Source organism: Rattus norvegicus, chromosome 10 (genome assembly GCF_021556685.1).
Source record: "Rattus norvegicus strain SHRSP/BbbUtx chromosome 10, alternate assembly SHRSP_T2T, whole genome shotgun sequence".
Taxonomy (NCBI): domain Eukaryota; kingdom Metazoa; phylum Chordata; class Mammalia; order Rodentia; family Muridae; genus Rattus; species Rattus norvegicus.
In genome coordinates this window covers 44,122,088-44,143,150 of record NC_141543.1, presented here as the reverse complement: position 1 = coordinate 44,143,150, position 21,063 = coordinate 44,122,088, and the positions used below count along the sequence as shown (strand labels likewise).

The 21,063-nt window shown below is 52.5% G+C and overlaps 1 protein-coding gene across 9 annotated transcripts; it reads left to right on the top strand.

The window, feature by feature from the left end:
* Positions 1–706: 706 nt before the first annotated feature.
* On the top strand, positions 707–14,908 carry Pdlim4 (PDZ and LIM domain 4). Of its 9 annotated transcripts, none has more exon segments than NM_001393872.1 (7): positions 707–855; positions 5,937–6,088; positions 9,746–9,824; positions 13,533–13,714; positions 13,902–14,065; positions 14,351–14,466; positions 14,587–14,908. In NM_001393872.1, coding segments are annotated over 7 exon segments (843 nt in total). In that variant the 5' UTR covers positions 707–762; the 3' UTR covers positions 14,644–14,908.
* Positions 14,909–21,063: the final 6,155 nt, after the last annotated feature.

Genomic DNA, 21,063 nt, shown 5'->3' with positions numbered 1-21,063 from the left:
AAGGGAGATGGCAACAATACAAAGCCCAAGAAGCAGGGGCACCTGGAAAAAAACATGCGCCTTGCTTCTAGATGCCAGAGAGAGGTCAAATCCTCTAGGAAATCAGCCTGGCCTTTGCAAACTAGTTTGGGCACCTTTCTGTTTCTACTCCGCCCACGCCTACCCGTAGGATCCCCCCCCCCCCCTAGACCCATGGCTTGCTGCTGTCTTGGGTCTGTGTCCCTAGTCCAGGGCTCCTCAAGTCCAAGGTTCCAAGTGCGCTGGTGTTCAGAGAGCTCCACACGCTGAGCGGTGGGGAGGCAGGTTGGCCCGCCAGAACGGAGAAGTGGTTTGGGAACAAGGCGCTGCCCCATCCCCCATCAGAGCCACCGCAGCCCTGCATCCCTCCCCGGGCTAGAGCACCAGCCCGTAAAAGCGACTTCAAAGGGCCGGTGCCTAGTGTCTGAGTTTCCACAAATTGCTCGGCTCCGCAGCTAGGCAGAACTCAGACATCGGAGCGGACTCTATTCTGGGGGCTTCAATAAGCGGGTGGGGGGTGCGGGGTTTAGCCTGGGAAAGTGAGGGGCGGGTCCTCGGAGCCCCCAAAGTGGGAGGGTCGGGAGTCCGCGGGACCAATCGGTGTGCGCGCGGGGCGCGGGCACGGACGGAGGGGGGGCTCGGGGGCGGGCAGCCCGGGGGCGGGGCGGGGCGGCCAGGCGGCGGCAACGGCGGCGGCGACTCCTCCGTGTCCGGCTCCAGCTCCGGCTGCAGCTCCGGCCCGCGATGACCCACTCGGTGACCCTGCGCGGCCCTTCACCCTGGGGCTTCCGCCTGGTGGGCGGCCGTGACTTCAGTGCCCCCCTCACCATCTCGCGGGTGAGTCCGACCCCCGCGGGGCAGCGGGGTGGTCCCGGGACTTAGACCTTGTCCTTGTAGTAGACCCAGGACCCAGATCCTCGATGTGTTGGAACCTTGAAAGCAGAGGGTTGGTCTGGGTGACCCCCATGCTGTGGAGGGGGGTTCCAGCAGGGCAACACAATCCCACCCACCCCCCACATTCCCGCACAGCCTGCCTGTCCCGTTTAGTGGTGAGAGTCCCCAAGAGTTCATACACCAGCTTCCCGCTGCTAAGTTTCTTTAGGGGAAGTTGCTGGGGGCCAGGGAAGAACAGTCAGACATGGGCCTTGAGTCTGGACAGCTCTATAGAGGCCCAGAAACTCCTGAGACCCAACCCTGCCTGAAGTTTTGGGGCAAAGTAACTGAAAACCACTTCCCCTATTAAAGGTCTGGGTGGCCTTAGGAGGGTCTTGCTGTCCTCAGAAGTCCACATGCCGCTTCCCCACTCTGAACTTCAGTTTCTCCTCTCCGGGCCTCAGTCATTCTGGGGGAAGTGACCAAGAGGGGCTGTTGAATTCCAGGCAAGGGGGAGACAATGAGGCTTGATCCCTCTCCTTACAAACCAGCACAAAGCCAGGGACCAGGACAACCTCAGCCCAGCTCCTCACGGGTCCCAGGACCATACCCTGTTCCTAGACCTTGGGCAGAGAAGAGAAGGGGGCATAACCCGGGAGAGGGAGTTGGTCTGAAGATAGAGCAGGGAGGGGCTCTGGGCCTGAGGCAGGGATTCCCCAGCCTTGGAGCCAAAAGAGAGAACCCAGGCTCTTCCCTTGGTGGCTCTGGGTCCAGAGGGAGGGGACATATATGGACATCCCTTCACCCCACAGAGGCTGCTTAAGTCTGTGGGGACTTGTGTCAGGGAAAACCACTTTGCTGCTTCCTCTGGCCCTGAAGGCCGGGACAAGCTTTAGAGACTTCTTTTCAGTTCTTGGGAAGCGGTAGGCACTAGGTGGGTGTGGAATCGCAGAATTCTCACTACCGGGCCTGGGTGACAGGCAGGACCAGCTGTCCTAGGAGGCTTCCCACATCTGTCTTTACCACTAGGTCCCTGGGGCCAAGTGAGGTATGCCTTAGCACACCCGTGTGACTTTCATCTCCTTGTTCTCCCTAGAGATCCCTGCTGGGGGCGGGGATTGGAGGGGGGACGACAGAGCATCTATGCCTGGTGGATCATGCTATGTATCTACAAAGAAGGAATGGTGAGGGTGTTAGGCCAGCCGGCAGGCCAGGCACCCTGGGTGTGAGGCCGCTGACAGGCTCAGTGGCCACGGCTGACTGCCGGAGGCGGCTAAGAGCTAAGACATCTGTTGCCCACGCGGCTGCCTGTCCAACAGGGAAAGGCCTTCACTCGTCAGCAGAGGCTGCCCAGGCCTTGTTTGGCATTGATGGGGACTTGGTGGGAGGAGATGCAGGTCCCTGATAGACTATTTGGGAGAGAGGAATCCCCTTTATCCTCCAAAATCATGTAGTAGTAGCTCAGACATAAGGAGCCATGGTAACTGAGCCTGGGTTAGGGTGGGATTTGGGAGATTTACAGAGCCGGGGAGGTGCAGGCCATAACTTGCCTAGCAGGTACCTCAGGGGCAACACTAAAGGGGTTGGTGATATGTGGGAGTGTCCTCACTAAAGGGCTTCTAGATCCTTCCTGTGTCCTTTTAGAGCCCCTCCTATGTTTTCAGAGTCTCCTTTACCCGGAGTCCAGTAGAAACGGACAGCCTCATGCAGACAGTGGGGTGGCTGATTGTTTAGCTGGACTGGGAGCTTACAGTTTAGGCCCAGAAATCATCTAGGATCCCCAAGAATAATGTTTAGGGCTCCATCCTTATAGACAGACTGTAATGACCACAGGTCTTTTCCAAGTGTCAATGTGCCAGGTCCCACCCTATCGGGTGCTGGAACCAGGACTTCCCCAACAACCAGTCCTTGGGAGGAGCACTGATGCATGCCTAGCCTCTTGCACAGATGTTATATGCCACGACTGTCACTGGAAGTCCCCAAAATAATCCTTAAACCCTGGCCTCATACTGTAGATCAGGAGGCTGGGGCACAGAGACGTTAAAGTACACAGAGAAAGGGGCTGTGAGCAGGAGTCCAGGTCTGTTTGGAAGTTGCTGTGACTGTCTGTGAGAATGATATGACCCTCTGTGGCTCCCACCCACCACAGGCTTCTGTAGTGGGCACAGCGGGGGCTGGAATGCAGCAGGTGAGGGACTGATTCATACCCCACATTCCCATCTGACCTCACTGTTCCCTCCCGTCTTTCTTCTGTCTGGTTATCTAGTACTGCACAGCTAGACAACTGACCAAATCCCACTCCTTCCTGTGATGTCCTTGTTTAGAACATTCCACGGTCCCCAACCCCACAAGAAATTCCAGCGTCTCTCACCCCAGGACCCACACACCCTGCAAAACCTAGTGTCTGCAACTTTTCTGCCTTGGTCACTCCCACGATCCCTTCACCAGTGATGCTATAAGCCACACAAGCCTCCTTCCTTCTCACCTGGATAAGCCATTGTAATGCCAGGTTCCCACCTGGAATGCTATCCTTACTGGTGACACACTCTTCCTTTTGCAGAAAAGCACAGTGGTTAACAGTGTAAGCTCTGCTTTGGACCCACCTGACCTAGGTTAGAATTCAGACTCAGCCATCTATTCACTAAACATGTCTTTGTCTTCTTTGGACCTCGGTTGCCTAGTCTAGGAAATGGGCTTGCCTTGAGAACTCGGGAGACAATGCTTCTAAAGGGCGGCTGGGAGTCACGGTTTCCTGGCTTCGAGCCCTCTTTGACCAGAACTCCCCAAGCTCAATGTAGCTGGCCACATCCCAGACACCTCTGCTTCCAGGAACTTCCTCCACCTACAGGGACCTGAATGTACCCCTTGTGCTGGCTGAGTCATCTTGTAGCAAACTAGCCCTAAGGAAGAAGACTCTTGTCCAGTGGGGGGGACTGGGCCAAAGTGTCCTTGCTCCAACCCCCTCTTTATTCATCTGTAGGTAGGCATGAGAACAGCTTTAGCCTCACCTAGTGACTGAGATGTTGCCCTGTGCCAGATATGGTAAAGCGTTGGCAGAGATCAGGTATCATGAAGAGCAGGGAGCTCTGAGCGAAAGCTTGACAGGAGAATGGGATCAGATGGTGCCAAGTGGGCACCTGCCCCAAGGGGACAGGCTCGTGCAAGTGCCTCATGCCCAAGCCCAGAGAATGAATATTTATGGTGGACCTGTTGGCTAGGGGATCATGCTTTTGAAGAGAACTTTCCTTGAGGGAGATGGGGAGATAACTCAGTCAGTAAAGAGTTTGCCATGTAAACACATGGATGAATTTAATCTCCAGCCCCCACATAAAAAGCCAGGTGCAGGGCTGGGGAGATGGCTCCATAGGCAGAACGATTGCATAAGGACCTGTGTTTGGATCCCCAGGACTCAAGCAAAAGCTGAATGTGGCAGAGCCTGCCCATAACCAGCACTGGGGTAGGTGGTGACAGATAGAAGCTCACTGGCCAGGTAGTCTAGCCAAAAATGGTGAACTCCAGGTTCAGCAAGAGTGCAGGCAGGGGTGCTGCATGCCTTTCAACCCAGCACTCCGGAGGCAGAGACAGGCAGATCTCTGAGTTCAAGGCCAGCCTGGTCTACAGAGCAAGTTCCTGGACAGCCAAGACTACACAGAGAAACCCTGTCTCAAAAAAAAAACAAAAACAAAAACAACAACAACAACAATAACAACAAACTCCACCATCACAACCAACAAAAAACCTGTCTCAGTAAAGAGAGAGAGAAAGACACTGGGTGCCAACTCTGGCTTCTACACATGCACACACAGGTGAGTGAGTGTATACACACACACACACACACACACACACACACACACACTCATACTCACATATATGCATACCTCATGTGGGGGAGTGGGGGAAAATAATATTTCTTGAGGCAGCCTATTTTAGGGCAAGGCAGCTTGGGCAGTGCCCACATGAAGCTTCTAGCCAAGGAACTGCCAGCACCCGGCTTTGTCCACTCTCTATTAGAAACTGACTGAGCTGAGTCTGAGTTGCCAAGAGCTCCCACCCCCAGCCACACTGATAGGAACAAGGTCATTAGTAATTCTTAAGCCACAGAGAGGTGCTGGCTGCTGATACTGGGCAAGAATGAGGACTCCTTGTCTGTTCTCTATTTGTTTCCAGGGTGCCCGGGCGCCTCAGTCCCCAGGTTCTTATTTAAATGTTGCTGAGCCTTTCCCTACCCCCAACCCATGGCCTTCATCAGATGACCGGAAGTGCTTGAGTCTGTTGGGTCAAATAGAGGATCCAGCAGAGGAAGCAGAGATGGGGTTATAACCTCGGAGTGCGGGCTGGTGGTTGGAACTGGATGGCTTTGAACTTGCCTAAGGAGGGGGATATACACACCTCCTCCTTTCAGTGGTAATGATGCATTAGCAGTGTGGGGTGGCAGATAATGGGGGACACAGGGAGTTGCTCTCAGAGTAACTGGGCCTGAGGGAGGAGTAGACTAGGTGATAAGCAGAGTTAAGGAGTCAGGAGATTATACCAACGTATGGGCCCATAAAGATGTCAGTGCTGTCTGGTGCCTTTAAGTGCCCTACAGGTGTTTCTATGGGGTAGCCATAGCAATGGTGGAGCAGGCAAAAAATGTGTGGCAGGCCTGAGAGGTGAGATCCAATAAGTAAGGTCGGGGGCTGCCTGAGTAGAGCATTGTCAGTGTGAAATACTTATGATGTGCCCGTGCTCTGTGTATGTCTGGGCATAAATGTCCTTGAGTGTCTGAGTGTCCCTTGTATGTCGTGCTGTGCCTACATTCTGCTTGGCCCAGGCTAGAGGAAGGCCCTCATATATCCTTACATCTAACAAGGTCTGCAGGGGCTCCAGACTGAGGTTTTGAAATCAGAGGCCACGAGGGGACCTCAGCCAGCCTCTTAGCTTGCCCACCTACAGGTCACACTGGCACAAGGCCACACTGGTCAGGTTCAGAGGTTGATGGAAATCTAGTGGAGAAGGCCGTATAGTAACTGTGCCAACCATGTGATTTTTTTTTCTAACCACAGGTTCATGCTGGGAGCAAAGCGGCCCTGGCTGCCCTGTGCCCAGGTGACTTGATCCAAGCCATCAACGGTGAGAGCACTGAGCTCATGACACACCTGGAGGCCCAGAACCGCATTAAAGGCTGCCACGATCACCTTACACTCTCAGTAAGCAGGTGTGTATGGGCAGACTGGGCTGGAGAAGTGATAGGAGATAGGAGGGGTGCTAGCCAGTCTGGTGAGCTGAGCCAACACAGCCTTTCTGCCTCATCCAGGCCCAAACTAAGCCTTGGAGCAGTCATGGTACCTAAATAGCACTGGTTAGGGCTGGGAGCAGCCTTTGCAACTCAGGGCTTGGATCGTTTTGCTGCCCTTGTGGCAGCAGAAATAAGATCGTAAGCTGGGTGGCGCAAACCTGTAGTCCCAGAACTTAGATGACTGTGCTAGGAGAAGCAAAAGTTCAAGGTTAGCCTGAGCTGTGCAGTGAGACCTTATCTCGAAACAAAAACAACCCCCTAACCTCCACCCTGCACCTCTCATCCATCCTTTCCCCTCCTCCAGAGAACCAGTTTGACAGCTCATCTTCAAACTAACTTAAAAATGTAAAACCTAGTGTAGGCCCCACTTTGCAGATGAAACTAGCCAGGTAGAGGATACTTACATGACCAGGCAATAGAGAGTAAGTGAGCATGTGCCCTCTTCTCTCTCCTCTCTCCTTTCTCTCTCCCCCTCCCTCTTTCCTTCTCCCCAACCCCACTCCTCCTCTTCCTTCCCTCCCTCCCTCTCTCTTCTTTTAGTGGCTGCCAACCATTCTGACCAATCCCACAGCTGTTCTGCCTCAACAGCTGTCTTTACCAGGGTCTATGACTATGTCTGGTTAAATCTGGATTTGGAACATGCTCTCCTTCCACGGACCATGTCACGCTGTGCATCCCATCATGAAAGTGCTGTGGTGAACACTCAGGCCTCTGCTGGGCTCTGGCCCTGGCTTTTTAATTGGTTCCCACCAGCAGTTGGCTTAATTCTAGCTGAGTGAGGTCTCCATTTGCCTTCCCTGCCTGGGTCCAGAGGACATAACTCAGTTTTGCCACATTTCCTGCTAACAGGGGCTTTCCATGACCCCCTGTAGCTCTGTGTGGGCAGAACCATCCCCAAACCACAACACAGTTAACCCATGCCTGATTGATCCATGGGCTCAGTGCCTTCAAACATGATGAAAAGAGTTATAAGGTAGCCTCTGTCCGTGCCTGGCCCGTAACCAGGTCCCCGTTGGGCTCAGGAATCTTGGACGTGCCCTCGGCTCTGAGCAGCCCAGCTGCAAGTCTGTACTCCATTGGGCACACAGCAAGGACTCCTCAGCGTCATCTAGACCCTTCTATCTTGCTACCCACAAGAGCTCTATAAGCCCGGGTTTCTTTTCCCATACATCTAGTTCCTTGCTCTCTGCCAGACTGTGGCATGTCTAGTTAAGGAAAGCTTTGCCCACAAGTAGCCTCTGAGGCCTCTCAGCTTGGCTGGGTTCCTGGGCCCTGACTCACCTCTGGCTTTGTTCTCCAGCTGAATGAGGGCAGCCCTAGAGATGGCAGAGCTGTGGGGAGGCTCAAAGGGTCCTGAGTCAGGAGATTCCCAGAGAGAATGATGTCAGGGATGGTAGCAGGGTGGAGGTCCCCCTTCCTTCCTTCCTTCCCTGGTCATTTCTTCCAATCTAGGCATGGTTGGAGCCAGAAGGCCACTGCAGTGTTGCATTCTGGGAATTACAGCTCCAGAATGCCGGGTGGCCACGGGACAGATGAGAATGCATGGTCCATGTCACAGTGCCATCTGCCTTCCAACAAGTACTTTACCCCTGGCCCCAAACTTCTCCAGTCCTAAATCAGAGTCTGTCTTGTGATCATGACACTGAGTAGCAAAGAGGTGCCAGGCTCTCTCTCAGCCAGAATGAAACCCCAAGGCTCTCCCTCCACCATCTCCAGTCCTCCCCTCACACTCTAGACTTGGAGGAATTTGACCATGTGGTCACCCAGACTAGACCCTCAACCCAACCCTCTTTCTACTGGGCCCACTTACAAGGCCTCTGGCCCTTATGCCTGGGCCATCTTCCACCTCTTTAATAGGCTTTGCAGAGGGCCAGCCGAATGACCTGGCTAGAGTAAGGGACTTGGCATTCTTAAAACAGCTTCCCCGCCTCTGGTGCCCCCGCTGACTCTCCCGCCACCTGAGCTATGCAGGAAAGGCCTTGTTTCCCTCTAGACTTATTTTCCATGGAGCCAAAGTCAGGCATCCAATAATTCAAGTCAGACCACATCGCACTACAGATCAGGACCGTCCTCATTATCGACTCCAACCACTGCCACAGACAGTCTTAACTGCCATCGCTTGGTGCTTTGCATAGCCCAACCTTTGCTTCTCCTGTTGTTTAACCGTGGGCAAACTTACTACTCATCTCAGAGTCTGAAGTGGGGCTCACTGTGTGACTAAGCCCTCCATTCTTGTCTGACACCTTGGGCCACTCTCATGGCACTGGGCGCTTTATGCCCTCTGACCCTTAGACTACAGGTTTGTGCCATTCTGGGCAGGTATTTAGAAAACAATAAGGCAAAACAGCCCGAAGAGGGCATCCCTGGTGTGTCATACTGGAAGTCAGAGCAGGTATTAGAGCAGGTTAGAGATATTTTAAAGGGCTCACTCGGAAACCTAGCTGAGCGGCTAGAGCCAAGGCTTCGAGGAAAGGATTGGGACCCAGGAGACTATGGGCAGCGTGGACAGAGATGAAAACACAGAGTCCGCATGGACACAGTGTTAAATCACTGAGCTATTGAGCTGGGTATGGTAGCAAACACTTTTAATCCCAGCCCTGGGGAGCAGAGGTTGGTGGATCTCTGCTAAGTTCAAGGCCAACCTGGCCTACATAGTGAGTTCCAGGACATCCAGGGCTACATAGAAAGACCTTGTCTCAGAAGGAAGAAGAAAAAAAAAAAGTTCCTTGACCCAACCAAGGAAAAGAGGCATGAGCGGGCTTCTACCCCAGTCATGAGACTGTGAGAGGCCCCAGGAGGCCTCTTGGTTGAGGAACATTATTTCCACACTCTAACCAGCCTTACTGTACATTGCCTGCCAACCCGGGGTCCACACACCCTCCTGGCTTGCCTCTCACAGAGCTACTGAGTGGCAGGGCTGGGCCCGTAGCCTTTAGGCCTGCTTGTCCTGCTTGTGGCAGGTTTACGATGTTTTTCCCCCTCCTGAGTGGTGTTTGGCTTTTGGTTTCTATGGTGAAGCAGGAATTTCCTAATGGCCTGTTTCCCATCTGGGCTGGGCAGACATCAGTGATGACTCTGCCTGAGTGGGTGGAGGCGGCAGAAGAGGAGGGTGCTCCCTCACAGCCTCCATTTCACCTCCCTGAGAGCCACCCAGGCCTGGGCCAGAGGCTATGGAGGTCAGAGGATAAACGGACCGGATCCCACTGGCTGCCGGCTAACCCATGTGTGAGGCCTGGCTTGCCTTGCTGTGATCTGAGCCTCCTGGAGTGGAGTTTCTGCAGGCCACTGTGAGGGAGGAAAGTGTCTGAGCTGCAAGGCCTCTCCTGCAAACTCTTCAGGAATGAGACCAGAAAGGCACAAGGCCACAGGCAGGGAAGGGAGGAAGGCGGCGACCTGAGCTTGTGGCTTCTGCTTCAGCAGACACCACTATGCTAACGGGGGAGGAGGGAAGAGTGTTGGACATTGCTCTTCTCCCCCAGCTCTGAGCCCCAGGCCTAACCCCTCCTGTCCCTGGTTCCAGGCATGGGATGGGGGCTGATAAGCAGACATATCTCACCATCCCAATTCCTGCTACAGGCCTGAGAACAAGAACTGGCCCAGTTCCCCTGATGACAAGGCCCAAGCGCATAGGATCCACATTGACCCTGAGGCCCAGGTAAGCATAGACATTGCTCTAGCTGGCTCAGAGTGAACCCAGGAAAGAGGTGGCAGGCATGGCCCACAGACTTCATCTGTACCCTTGCAATTCTCACACTGATAGTCAGACAGCCAGGGCATGCTGAGGTAGACAGCTCCTCTGTGATATGCCTGCCTCTACTCCTTACCCTGGAAGAGGTAAGCACCTGCAATGTGCTTGACTCAATTCCAGACTATCCTGCATTCTTGGCTAGGGTGCCTGGGATGGGATGGGGCTGGGCTAGGTCTTGGCTCAGGATTTCTGCACAGAGCTGAGGTTTACTCCCATACCCAGAGATACCCGATCAAACAGGCTTAGAGAGAGATGGGGGCAAGCAGGTGGCAGCCTCAAGCTTCGAGGAATCTTAGGCTGTGGCCACTCCTGTCTTGCACTACCCTTATGCTTTCTGAGACTGGAGAGGTCCCTTTTTGTGTCACAAAGAAGTTGCAGCTGTCACTCTGTCCTCGAGAAGAGTGAGCAAACCGGGCTGCTGTAAGTTCTCATGAGAGAAGTAGCCAAGTGCACCAGATTCAGTTGCCTAGACCTTGCTCCACACCCCTGGACAAGGTCAATCCTGGGCTAATCTGTGATGTAGCTTGATCTAGAGCACTCAACGTGAGAGGTGTGGCTTCTGGGCCTGCTTTTGTCTGCTCTCTCTGTAGGGAAGAAAAGAGACCAGGGCAGAGAGAAATTTCAATAAGAAATCGGAGGGCTCCCCAGAGGAAGGGTATTCAAGCCCAAACCTAAGGACCTAGACAGAAGGGGGTAGGAAGAGGACAGGTATTCCTCGAGCACCTGCAAGCCTAGCGGTGTGTGCCCCGGGGTCAGAGATCTGCGCAGTGACAGGTTAGGGCTGGTGAAGGCAGAGCGTGAGGTGAGGCACAGCTACCAAGAGGGTCTTAGGTTATTTGTCCGGACTTAAGCTCATTCTGGGAAACATCTGTATCTTAGAAGCTTGCATCACTTTGTCTGAGGCCCTTCAGGCAGGGAGAAGAGGACAGATTTGGCAGAAAACACAGGCAACAGGGGGCAGAAGGCGGGCGGTTCCTGTGAGACCCCTGGTTCCTCTCAGTACCAGTGAGGAAAGGACAGGGCAGACATAGTTGGGAGCGAAGGGAGTCATAGGGGCTGAAGGCCAGTGGGCTCCAAGCGACTCCCTAATGGGGTTTGAAAGCTGGCATGGCAGAATGGCTTCCCTTCGGGGTTGGGAGGCTAGAACTGAGAGTGGCTTCCAATAGGGCTGCAGATCGGCTTCTCCTGCCAACCCTCCAACCCCCCAGTTCTTTTTCTCACAGTTCCTCTTCAAAGGCCAGCAGCGAAGATGTGATGGCCCTTACTGTAAGGGGAGTGAATTTCCACAAACAACAGAGCAGTCCCCCAGCTGCTGCCCCCCTTTTGTATTTAAAAGGTCGTAGGCTCCATGGGTGGCGACAAAAACACCCTACCCACCCCTGCAGGGCTGTGTCCCCAGGAGCACAGACACAGAGCTCATTGTCCCCACACTGCCCCCACCTCTGAGTGTGGGGGTGGGGCTGGCTCGAACCATCTGGGGAGAAGAAAACTACACTTAGCCCTAGGCCAACACCGGGCACCCCTGGCAGGCATCCTCAAGTGGGATGGGTAACTGCAGCCTTAGAACCACACTCTTTGCAACGCCACAGAGGACCCTCTTCTCTCAAGGCCCACAAAGGACAGAAAGCACATGGACCACCCAGGCTGGGAGACACAGACCTCTAAGGAAAGCTTTCTGGAGTAGGTGGGCCTTGAACACCCAGACTGCTGCAAGCTCAGGCTCGGCCTAGAAGAGAACCACCTGTTCCTTTGGGTTTGGCGATCGCTCCCCCTCACGTTGTGTATCCTATGTCTAGTCGCCCCTTTTGTTGGCATTCTTCTGACACTAGTGCCAGGCTGTCATCCAGGGCAGGGAGCATAAGGTTGTGTGGTACACTGCCACCCAAAGAGAGGAAGAAGAGGAATTCCCACCAACAGCCATCCAGCAAAGCCTTGGTGTGATCAGGTCATCTTACTTCCTCCCCTCCTGAGGAGCCCTGATAGCCAGACCATCGCATTCTGCAGGGTAGGGGAAGAAACAGGTTCAGAGAGATGAAAGTCACCAGTGAGTGATAGAACTGCCACTCAAACACACGCTGAGGTCATCACTGAGTTCAGACCTAGAGGAACTGCTGCATGGGTGGTCAGAGGAGGGGCCATGGCTCACCAATGACCCTGCAGTCAGCTCCCACACCCTGCTGGGTGGGGGGTGAGTGAGGACCTCAGTCCTCCCAGTCTCTGGTTCCTGACTCCCATTCCTGTTTTGCCATTGAAGTTTCACGCAGAGCCCAGCCCCACCCCCTCCCCAACCCCACCCCTACCGACCACAACCCATCTGGTCCCCATTAGAGGCCAGCCCTGCCTGTGTTCTACCCTGCAGACACATGTGTGAGTGCTCAGGTTTCTAGGGGCTCTCACTGGGCCTGATGGGGGACTGGGGTCCTGCTGCTGCCGCCAGCCACTGCAGCAGCATTGATGGGGCCCCACTTGGCCAACAAGCCTCTTGATTTTGTTTGGATTTGTAGGGCAAAATGGTACCTTAATCAGGAGTGGTGGGTGATCAAGGCAGAGCCTTAAAGCTTGACTGTACTAGAAGCTGCCTGAGCCCAAGCTGGTCTCTTTCCTGCTAGGAAAGGTTCTTTCCATTGCAGAGTAGAAAGGGGTGTGTGTGTGTGTGTGTGTGTGTGTGTGTGTGTGTGTGTGTGTGTGTGCATTTATATACGCATTTATATATGTGATATTTGTGTGTATATATACACATATATACACATACAGTCACACACATATACATGTCTATCAATCACATCCCCCAGACTGAGACACACCCATGGCCTAAACTTGAGTCTTATCCCTTAAATGAGACGTTCTCATGCCAACCCAGGTTTAGCCACATGGCCTTCCCCAGGATGACTGACTAGCACTGGCTCCCAGTGTGTGCGTAAGACCCTGCATACATGGATAGAAATATGTAAGCAGATTGGCTGGTGTGTGTGCATTGTCCTTACCCATGTGTGTGTGTCTTTAAATGCACCCGAGAGAGTACGTGTGCTCCTGTTCACACTGCTGTGTGTGCTTGTGTGCTGGTGGGCTGAGGTCAGCACAGTTTTGGACTCTGCATGGACACAGGCATCCAGAACCTGGTGTCCAGTCTCTGCTCCTTGTTTGCTTTGTCCCAGGAAAGCTACCTTTTGTTGCTTTCCTGGGGACCAGGAATAGAATGCAGGCCCAGAAGAATTGACCCCACAGTAATACCCCTGAACCTCAGTCTTATCCCGGAAGGGCCTTTAAGAAAGCACTAAGGGAGGGTTGGGGATTTAGCTCAGTGGTAGAGCGCTTGCCTAGGAACCGCAAGGCCCTGGGTTCGGTCCCCAGCTCCAAAAAAAAAACAAAAAAAAACAAAAAAAACAAAAAAACAAAAGAAAGCACTAAGGGTCCTTTCTGACTATAGGAGAAGAGTTCCTTTTAGTATTTCCAACCATTAACCCCTTTGCTGGCTGGACACAATAGCCTGGAAATGTCCGAACAGAGGTAGCTAGTCAACATAGAGGCCTGGCATAGCTGGGTGAAGGAGGACAGTCAACAAGAGAGGGCAAAGGTCAGAGGGCCTCCCAGTGCCTCCAGGCCTCACTCTTGCAGGATGGCAGCCCAGCCACCAGCAGGCGGTCCTCAATCTCTGGAATTAGTCTGGAGGACAACAGATCGGGCCTGGGATCTCCGTATGGCCAGCCACCTCGCCTTCCAGTTCCTCACAATGGCAGCAGCAATGAGGTCACCCTGCCATCCCAGATGAGCGCTCTGCATGTGTCTCCACCCCCCAGGTAGGAAAGAGGCCAAGCCTTTGATACCACACCCAGATCAATCTTAAATCCTTCAGATCTCCGCAGTTCCCACCTTGGTTGCTGTCAATTGATCTAAGAGCCTCACGTCCGTTAGAGTTTGACTTATAAGGCTCCCAGAACCAAGGCTGGAATCACCATGCTAGCCCTCCGTCTCTCCCCTCCCCAGTGCTGACACACCCAGGATTCTCCCTCGGAACCGGGACTGCAGGGTGGACCTGGGTTCAGAGGTATACAGGATGTTAAGGGAGCCAGCAGAGCCAGCAGCCTCAGAGCCCAAACAGTCTGGATCCTTCCGCTACTTGCAAGGCATGCTAGAGGCTGGCGAAGGCGGTAAGACTCCCAACACCTTACCTTCCCTGTTGCCCCCCTCCCTGCAGTGCCCAGCTCATCCTCCAACCTTCTAACCATCCACCCCTCCTCAACTCCTTTCTGTGCCTTTACCATGACTGCCTTCACCCTCTATTTCCACTCCACCACCCCGTGGCTCTCCCTTACCTCATACAAACCAAGAATGTCTCTAGGCTTCTGGTCATCAGGGTCCAGAACTAACATCCTACTGAAATGGGGTTCTTATCCTACCTACCCCATCCATACCACCTGCACTCTGGATTTCAGGGGATCGGCCTGGGTCTGGTGGTTCCCGGAACCTCAAGCCAGCAGCCAGCAAGCTGGGTGCTCCACTGAGTGGCCTGCAGGGGTTACCAGAGTGCACACGCTGTGGCCACGGGATCGTGTGAGTACCCAGTCTGACCGCCTGCCCTACCTCGACTTCCCTTCTGTTTTCCAAGGCCATGGGGTAGAGGCTTGTCCTAGAATCTGTCAGTCACCTGTCCCTCTGTTCCCCACCACAGGGGAACCATCGTCAAGGCGAGGGATAAACTCTACCATCCCGAGTGCTTCATGTGTAGCGACTGTGGCCTGAATCTCAAGCAGCGTGGATACTTCTTCCTAGACGAACGGCTGTACTGCGAGAACCATGCCAAGGCTCGAGTCAAGCCACCGGAGGGATATGACGTGGTGGCTGTATATCCCAATGCCAAGGTGGAACTTGTCTGAGCTGGGAAATCTTGTCTTGCCTCTGCTTCATTTAATGTCCCCCCTCCCCACCCCCGTGGCCTGTGTAAATATATGTCCTCCTGGCCTTTCTAATAAAGTCCCTCTGCTTGTCCTGGATGGTGTCTGGCCTGATAACCTCCAGTACAGGCCATAGCTCCAGTGTGCTGTAAGATCAGTTCAGGTACTAGGCCTGTTCTAGACACTAGGTTCAGTGGTGAGCCAGACAGGTTTCATGTTGTGCCCACAGCCCGGGTTGGATGGCAGAGTATGGTCTGGTCCTGTAATGTAACAAGGAATCTGGCCTGGGAGAGGTCAAGAAAGCTGATAGCTGAGAATCAAGTGTGCCTGTTGTCTACATAAGTGGTCAGGGGTGGTCCCTAGCCTCCATGGGTGGTGCCTGCTTCCTGGTATTCTCTTCCTAGGTCCCTCTAAGTCCGCACATACCTTCACCACTATTTTTCTCCTCCTCTCCCTTCTTCCGCCCACTAGGGGGCAAGCTTGACTTTTCCTTGAGACAAAAGGCAGCGTTTTAGAACCAACACTGCTTTTCCTTCTAAGAAGCTTGGTCCTTTCCTCCACCGGCAGTAGAAATTCTACACTCCTTGGATGCGCACCAGTTCACTCGAAGTGAGGTCTGCCTTGCACCTTTTGGTTACGTAAACCTATTCAGACTCTCACTTTTAAAACCATAAAAAGTTACAGGGTTGATGAATGACTGTTGATAGCTGCGTTCCACACAGGCTGGAGAACGATCTACCATTTCGGTTTTGGATGAGTGAGCTTATTAAACACACAGTAAGGTAAAGTTAAAAGAATAAATGGCAGATGGATGGATGGATGGATGGATGGATGGATGGATGGTTAGAAGCAAAACAGAATCAACTTGGCACTCAAAATGTCCAATAGGAATCAGCTAGGGAAGCCCTTTTAAGGCAGTCAGCTGGAGTTTTTTTTTTTTTTATTAATTTTTTTTATATGAGTACACTGTAGCTGTCTTCAGACACACCAGAAGAGGGCATTGTATTCCATTACAGATGGTTGTAAGCCACCAAGTGATTGCTGGGAATTGAACTCAGGACCTCTGGAAGAGCAGCCAGTGCTCTTAACCACTGAGCCATCTCTCCAGCCCTCAGCTGGAGTTTCTAATGAAGAGGATTCCCTCTAGTAGGGGTTCCAAATAAAAGGACAATAGCAACAGATAGAGATGACATCATCAAAGAGACAACCACAACATCTGGGAGAAACTGACTGGGGAAGCTGAGCCAGACACTAAAGTTTCTTGAGTGAACTTTGTGAGCGTCAGCGTCTCCTGATGCAAGCTCTTTCATATCATGGGGTAAATGGTAGCAACGTCCGGTTTGGTGGAGGTGCACTGCTAGTGGCTCTCACCTCTCTGTCACAGAATTAGAGGGGCAGCCCATTCACAGGGGGCCTTAGACAGGGTCTGGAGAGATAGCTCCACGGTTAGCACTGACTGCTCTTCTAGAGGACCTGGCAGCTCACAACTGTCTGCAACTCCAGCTCCAGGGCATCTGACGCCCTCACACAGACATACAGGCCAAACACTAAGCTGGGAGAGCAGCCCTTACTACCCTGACTCCAGAGTCGGCTTCTCAATGAACTCAAACAGCACACAGCACACAGCACTGCACCACTACGACATGCATTTCGACCCCACAGCTGTCCTGGATCCTAAACCCGTGGACCCACCCCACTGCTTGCTCTGGGTGAGGCACTGCCTCAGCTCCTGTGCTTAATGAGCCTGAATGATGACCGTTTGTGCCGTGTTTTCCACCAGAGGGCTGTTATCAGTTCACATTCTAACCATCTGCGAATGACAAGACCCACCCGCTTCCTCCCTCTCTCTGACACTGAGCGTTTTCACACATTTTTATGTGGTAAATAAAATGCAGCAGGTAGGAGTCCACTGTGATCTCCCGTGTGCTTGCTGAGTGCCCGGTGCTGAAGTGTCCTTCCCTCACTTCTTTAGAGAATTTCTCACAGGAATTACCCTAAACTTTCTGCCCACTTACCCTGGATTTATTTAACTTCTTATCAATAACTGGGAGGAATTTTCCATACTTCACCGTGTGTGTGTGTGTGTGTGTGTGTGTGTGTGTGTGTGTGTGTGTGTGTGTGTGTGTGTTTTACTAACTTTTGTCCCTGTGTGTGCACAGGTATGTGGGGACCTGAGGCTGACGTTGGATGTCTTCCTCTGTTGCTTTCCACCTAAATTCTCAGACAGGGTCTCTCACTGGTTCAGTGAGGCCAGGCTGCAGGTCAGCTCTCAGGCTTCTCTCCCCACCTCCCTAGCACTGGGATTATAGGTGTGTGCCACCACGCGGGGCTTTTTACATGGGTTCTGGGGATCTGAACTCAGGTCCCCTTTACCGAGTGAGCACCTCCCCAACTGCTTTCCATACTTTTATAAGACTCTCAGCAGCTGGATTTTACCCCCCACTCCACCCATTTGCCGTTCCCGCGACATCACGTGGCTCTCATTATGACTGTGCTGGAGTTTAGCAGCTACTCTTTTTCCACTTTATTCTTCCTTCACAAACATGTCAGAGGTGTTCTCAGTCACTTCCAGTAGTTGGTGACTAGGTGTGTTGAGCTCTGGGAAAACAAATGTCTCTGAACCATGACTGGGGCGCCCCCTGGATCTAGAGCTGGCATAGAAGTCTTTCCTCCAGAGATGCCCGTCCCATGTCTGGAAAGTCAGTAGTTCTATCTATGAGGCCTCTACCCGCTTCTTTCTATTCCTGTGCTTCCGGGGCTACCTGCCTTCTCCATGACCCCAGCCTGGAGCTACCTCTGTCCTACCCAGACCCAGAGGGTGTGGGAGCTCTAGGGCCAGCGCCTACTCTAGCACGGATATGTGCGCTTTTATGTGCATGGGCACACATTCAGGGGTGTGTGTGCACACGCGCGTGCACACACACACACACACTGCTGTCTTCATCCTCACTCCAATTCCTGTAGGCTTTAAGTTCTGGGGAACAGCTGCCCAACTCTTGCATCCCCAACCTCAGTTCTTGCATTCCACTAATTATTGACCCGATGTATTATTAGAAAAACATTCTGAGGGGTTGGGGATTTAGCTCAGTGGTAGAGCGCTTGCCTAGGAAGCGCAAGGCCCTGGGTTCGCTCCCCAGCTCCGAAAAAAAGAAAAAAGAAAACAAAAGTGGAGGCTGGAGGTGTAGCTCCACTGGTAGGGTGCTTGCCTAGCATGTACAAAGTTCTGGGTTCAATTCCCAGCACTGCATAAAGTGGGAGTAATGGTTCACAACTGTAATTCCTGGATGGGGCAGGACTTGGGGGGGGGGGGAAGGAATGCTGGTAGAATCAGATGCACAAGGCCATCCTTGGTTATGTTGCAAGTTCTAGGCCAACCAGGGCTATGGTAAGATCATATCTCACACACACGAAAGTACAAACCATGGACAGTAGTAAGGAGAAAATGAGGCTGCTTAGTGGAAATGTATATAATTTGCTAGAGTATGAGGGGTCTGAAAAGCTCTCACAGAGCAGGCGGCATGAGCAGGCACCTGAGGTGGTGGGGAGTGCTTGTTGGTTGGCTGGGGAAGGAGCAAGAAGTGCAAAGGGCTCCCATGGGCAGGGAAGAGGCTGCGTTCTCAGGTTCTAAGAACAGTGAGTGGTGTCTGGAGAGGTGTGAGTGAGGTGGCTGAATAGCAGTGAGGTCAGGTGACGGGCGATGTGGGGTGAATATCCTTGTCAGCTGTGTTGACCTTGTAGACACAGGGAAGGAGTTTTGGCCAGTACCCCAGAGGGCTGGCATAATCTGGACTTACAGTTTAAACAGGATGGCTCTGGCTACTGTGGGAAGACTCTACTAAGGGGCAAAGGTGGGAGCAGGAAGCGTGACTGTGTCCATCCCTGACTAATTGCTAACTAGCCCGTGTCCCTCCACCTCTGGGGCTGCCCCAGTTGAGGTCCTCTGCATGGCCTGCCCATGCTTTGTAACTGCCTGGCCTCCCTTTCTCCAGGAATAACAACAGGAAGTTTGAAAATGACAGTGCTGATACTTCTGTCTGTTAAATCTTCCATGGTTCCTCACTGCTCATAGACAAAGTCTAAAACCCCAGGGCCTGATCGGAAGGCTTGGTGCAGTCATCCCTCCTACCCACTACTCACACCCCCAGAACTCCAGTGATCTATCTCTGTGCTCAGCATCAAGCTCTCTACAGATTCTCCCATGATTCCTTGCTCTTCCTTCTGCTTCGCTGAATGTCCAGCAAGCTTTATCTCCCCTTACTCCCCAAGAACCAGAGAAAGGGGCATGGGCAGGAAGTACCCACACACTTCCATGTGCTAGCATCCTCCAAACAAAGACCCTGCCAGGCTGGCTGGCCTACATAAGATCGGCTGTGTAATCAAGGGTGTCCTTGAACTCCTGATCCACCTGAGTGGGATGCTGGTGTTACAGCCATGTACCACCACACCCAACTCCCTCCAAGTTACTTAATGGACTCAGAGCCTATAAAATGTTTGAGGGTAGTCAAGAGGTGTCAAGATTAAGCAAGAACTGTCCTATATCCCTTTGCTACTATGGAGAGCTATGTCTGGGTCCCGAATGAAATCAGACCTCATCTTCAGTAGTGTCTGACCTGGACCCATTTGAGACTGTAAGACTGAGGTCTCAATGATTCCCTACAGTGTCCGGCATTGGCCTCAGCCACGTGTACTCAGAAACCCCATTAGCCAGGTATTGAGTATGTCTGTCTCCCCAGCCACTCGGAGACTGGGACTCAGAGGCACTCACACTATGCGCCAACTTCTTTACCAGCAGAAGCATCAGTGGGTGGACTGACACTCCACTGCTTTCTGGGCTGTTTCTCTCCTGTAGGCACATGGGAAGCCAACCCAGCCAGACTCAGAGGAAGGAATTATACTGAATGGTATCTATAATGGGGTTGAAGTGCCTCAGGCCTTCCAGCTCTCCGGTTTAGTAGATCTTATCCTTCTGTATTCCCTGCATCAACTTGAAAGGAAGCAAGATGACTCTTGTCTTGTGTACCAACTCAGAAAGGCCAATGGACTTGCTAATCTCAGCAGCAAGGAAAATTAGGGCATGTATTTGTTTCCTCCCTGAAGAGTGATACTTGTTCCACCAACGGCCTAGTGGCTCTGACCAGCCTGCTTCAAACAGGGGAGTGAGCTGTCTCTGATTAGCAAGAGTAGCAGGATAGCCCAGAGCCCAGACTTTCTCACTGATTCAGCTTAGACCTGGACCCCCAACCTGCCTGGAACACAGAACAGCGGAAGCTAGGCCTAAGTCAAGGGTGGGGTCTTGTATCTGTCAATTTTCAGCTGCTATGACAACAAAATATGAATACAGGAAATATGAACTTAAAGGGGAGAGGGGAGTATTTCTTTTGGTTCATAGTTTCCATCCATGGTTGATTGGCTACATTTTTTTGGGCCTTCTGCAATATTGTAGATCTTGGCTGAGTAGTGAAGGGGGCCTGTTCACTTTATGGTGTCTGGGGGTCGGGGGGGGGTGGGAAGCAGAGAAACTGAGTCCCTTCAAAATTCCCTTCAAATGCATGCCTCTAATGAGCTAAGGTCTTCCTTCCCACCTCCTAAAGGTTTTACTACTTCCTACTAGACAGATGACTTACTGGTTCAGAGAAATGGCTGTTCCCCCAAAAGCCTCAGCTTTGATTCCCAGCACCCACGTGTCTGTAACTCTAATTCCAGGGGATTCAATGCCTTCTTCTGGCCTTTGTGAGAACCAAGAGTGTAAAGGCAAACACGCAGGCAGAACATGTGGGTGTACAAAAATAATAATTTCTAATTTTAAAAAAAGGATCTCACTATGCAGTCCAGGTCGACCAGGAATTGACTATATAGCCTGGGGCTACAGGAATGTGTCACCAAGTCAGGCTGTTCCATCTCCCCTTCTTGCAGTATATACTATATTTTATATTACACATGCTTGGAAAGGTACCTGCCCTAGAGTACTTCCCCATATGAGTACTGTTCAGGCTCCCCAGATAAAATTTCTGCAACCCCCAAGAGGGTGTCCCTGGAGCATTAACTCTGCCTGCTGCAGGGGATAAATCCCTCTATGGTTAACTCCTGGACGTGCTTATTTTACTCCATAGTCAACAAGTTGTGAACAAAATGACATCCCAGGTGTGATGTTGCCTCTTCAAGGCTGTCTTAGGGTTTCTGTGGCTGTGAAGAGACCATGACCACTGCAACTCCTATGAAGGAAAACATGCAACTGGGGCTGGCTTGCAGTTCAG

Coding starts and splice junctions, on each gene's coding strand:
- Pdlim4 (XM_087569858.1), top strand. CDS start 6,021: ATGACACACCTGGAGGCCCAGAACCGCATTAAAGGCTGCCACGATCAC. Junction 13,715..13,901: donor CATGTGTCTCCACCCCCCAG/GTAGGAAAGAGG, acceptor TCCCCTCCCCAG/TGCTGACACACCCAGGATTC. Junction 14,469..14,586: donor CGCTGTGGCCACGGGATCGT/GTGAGTACCCAG, acceptor TCCCCACCACAG/GGGAACCATCGTCAAGGCGA.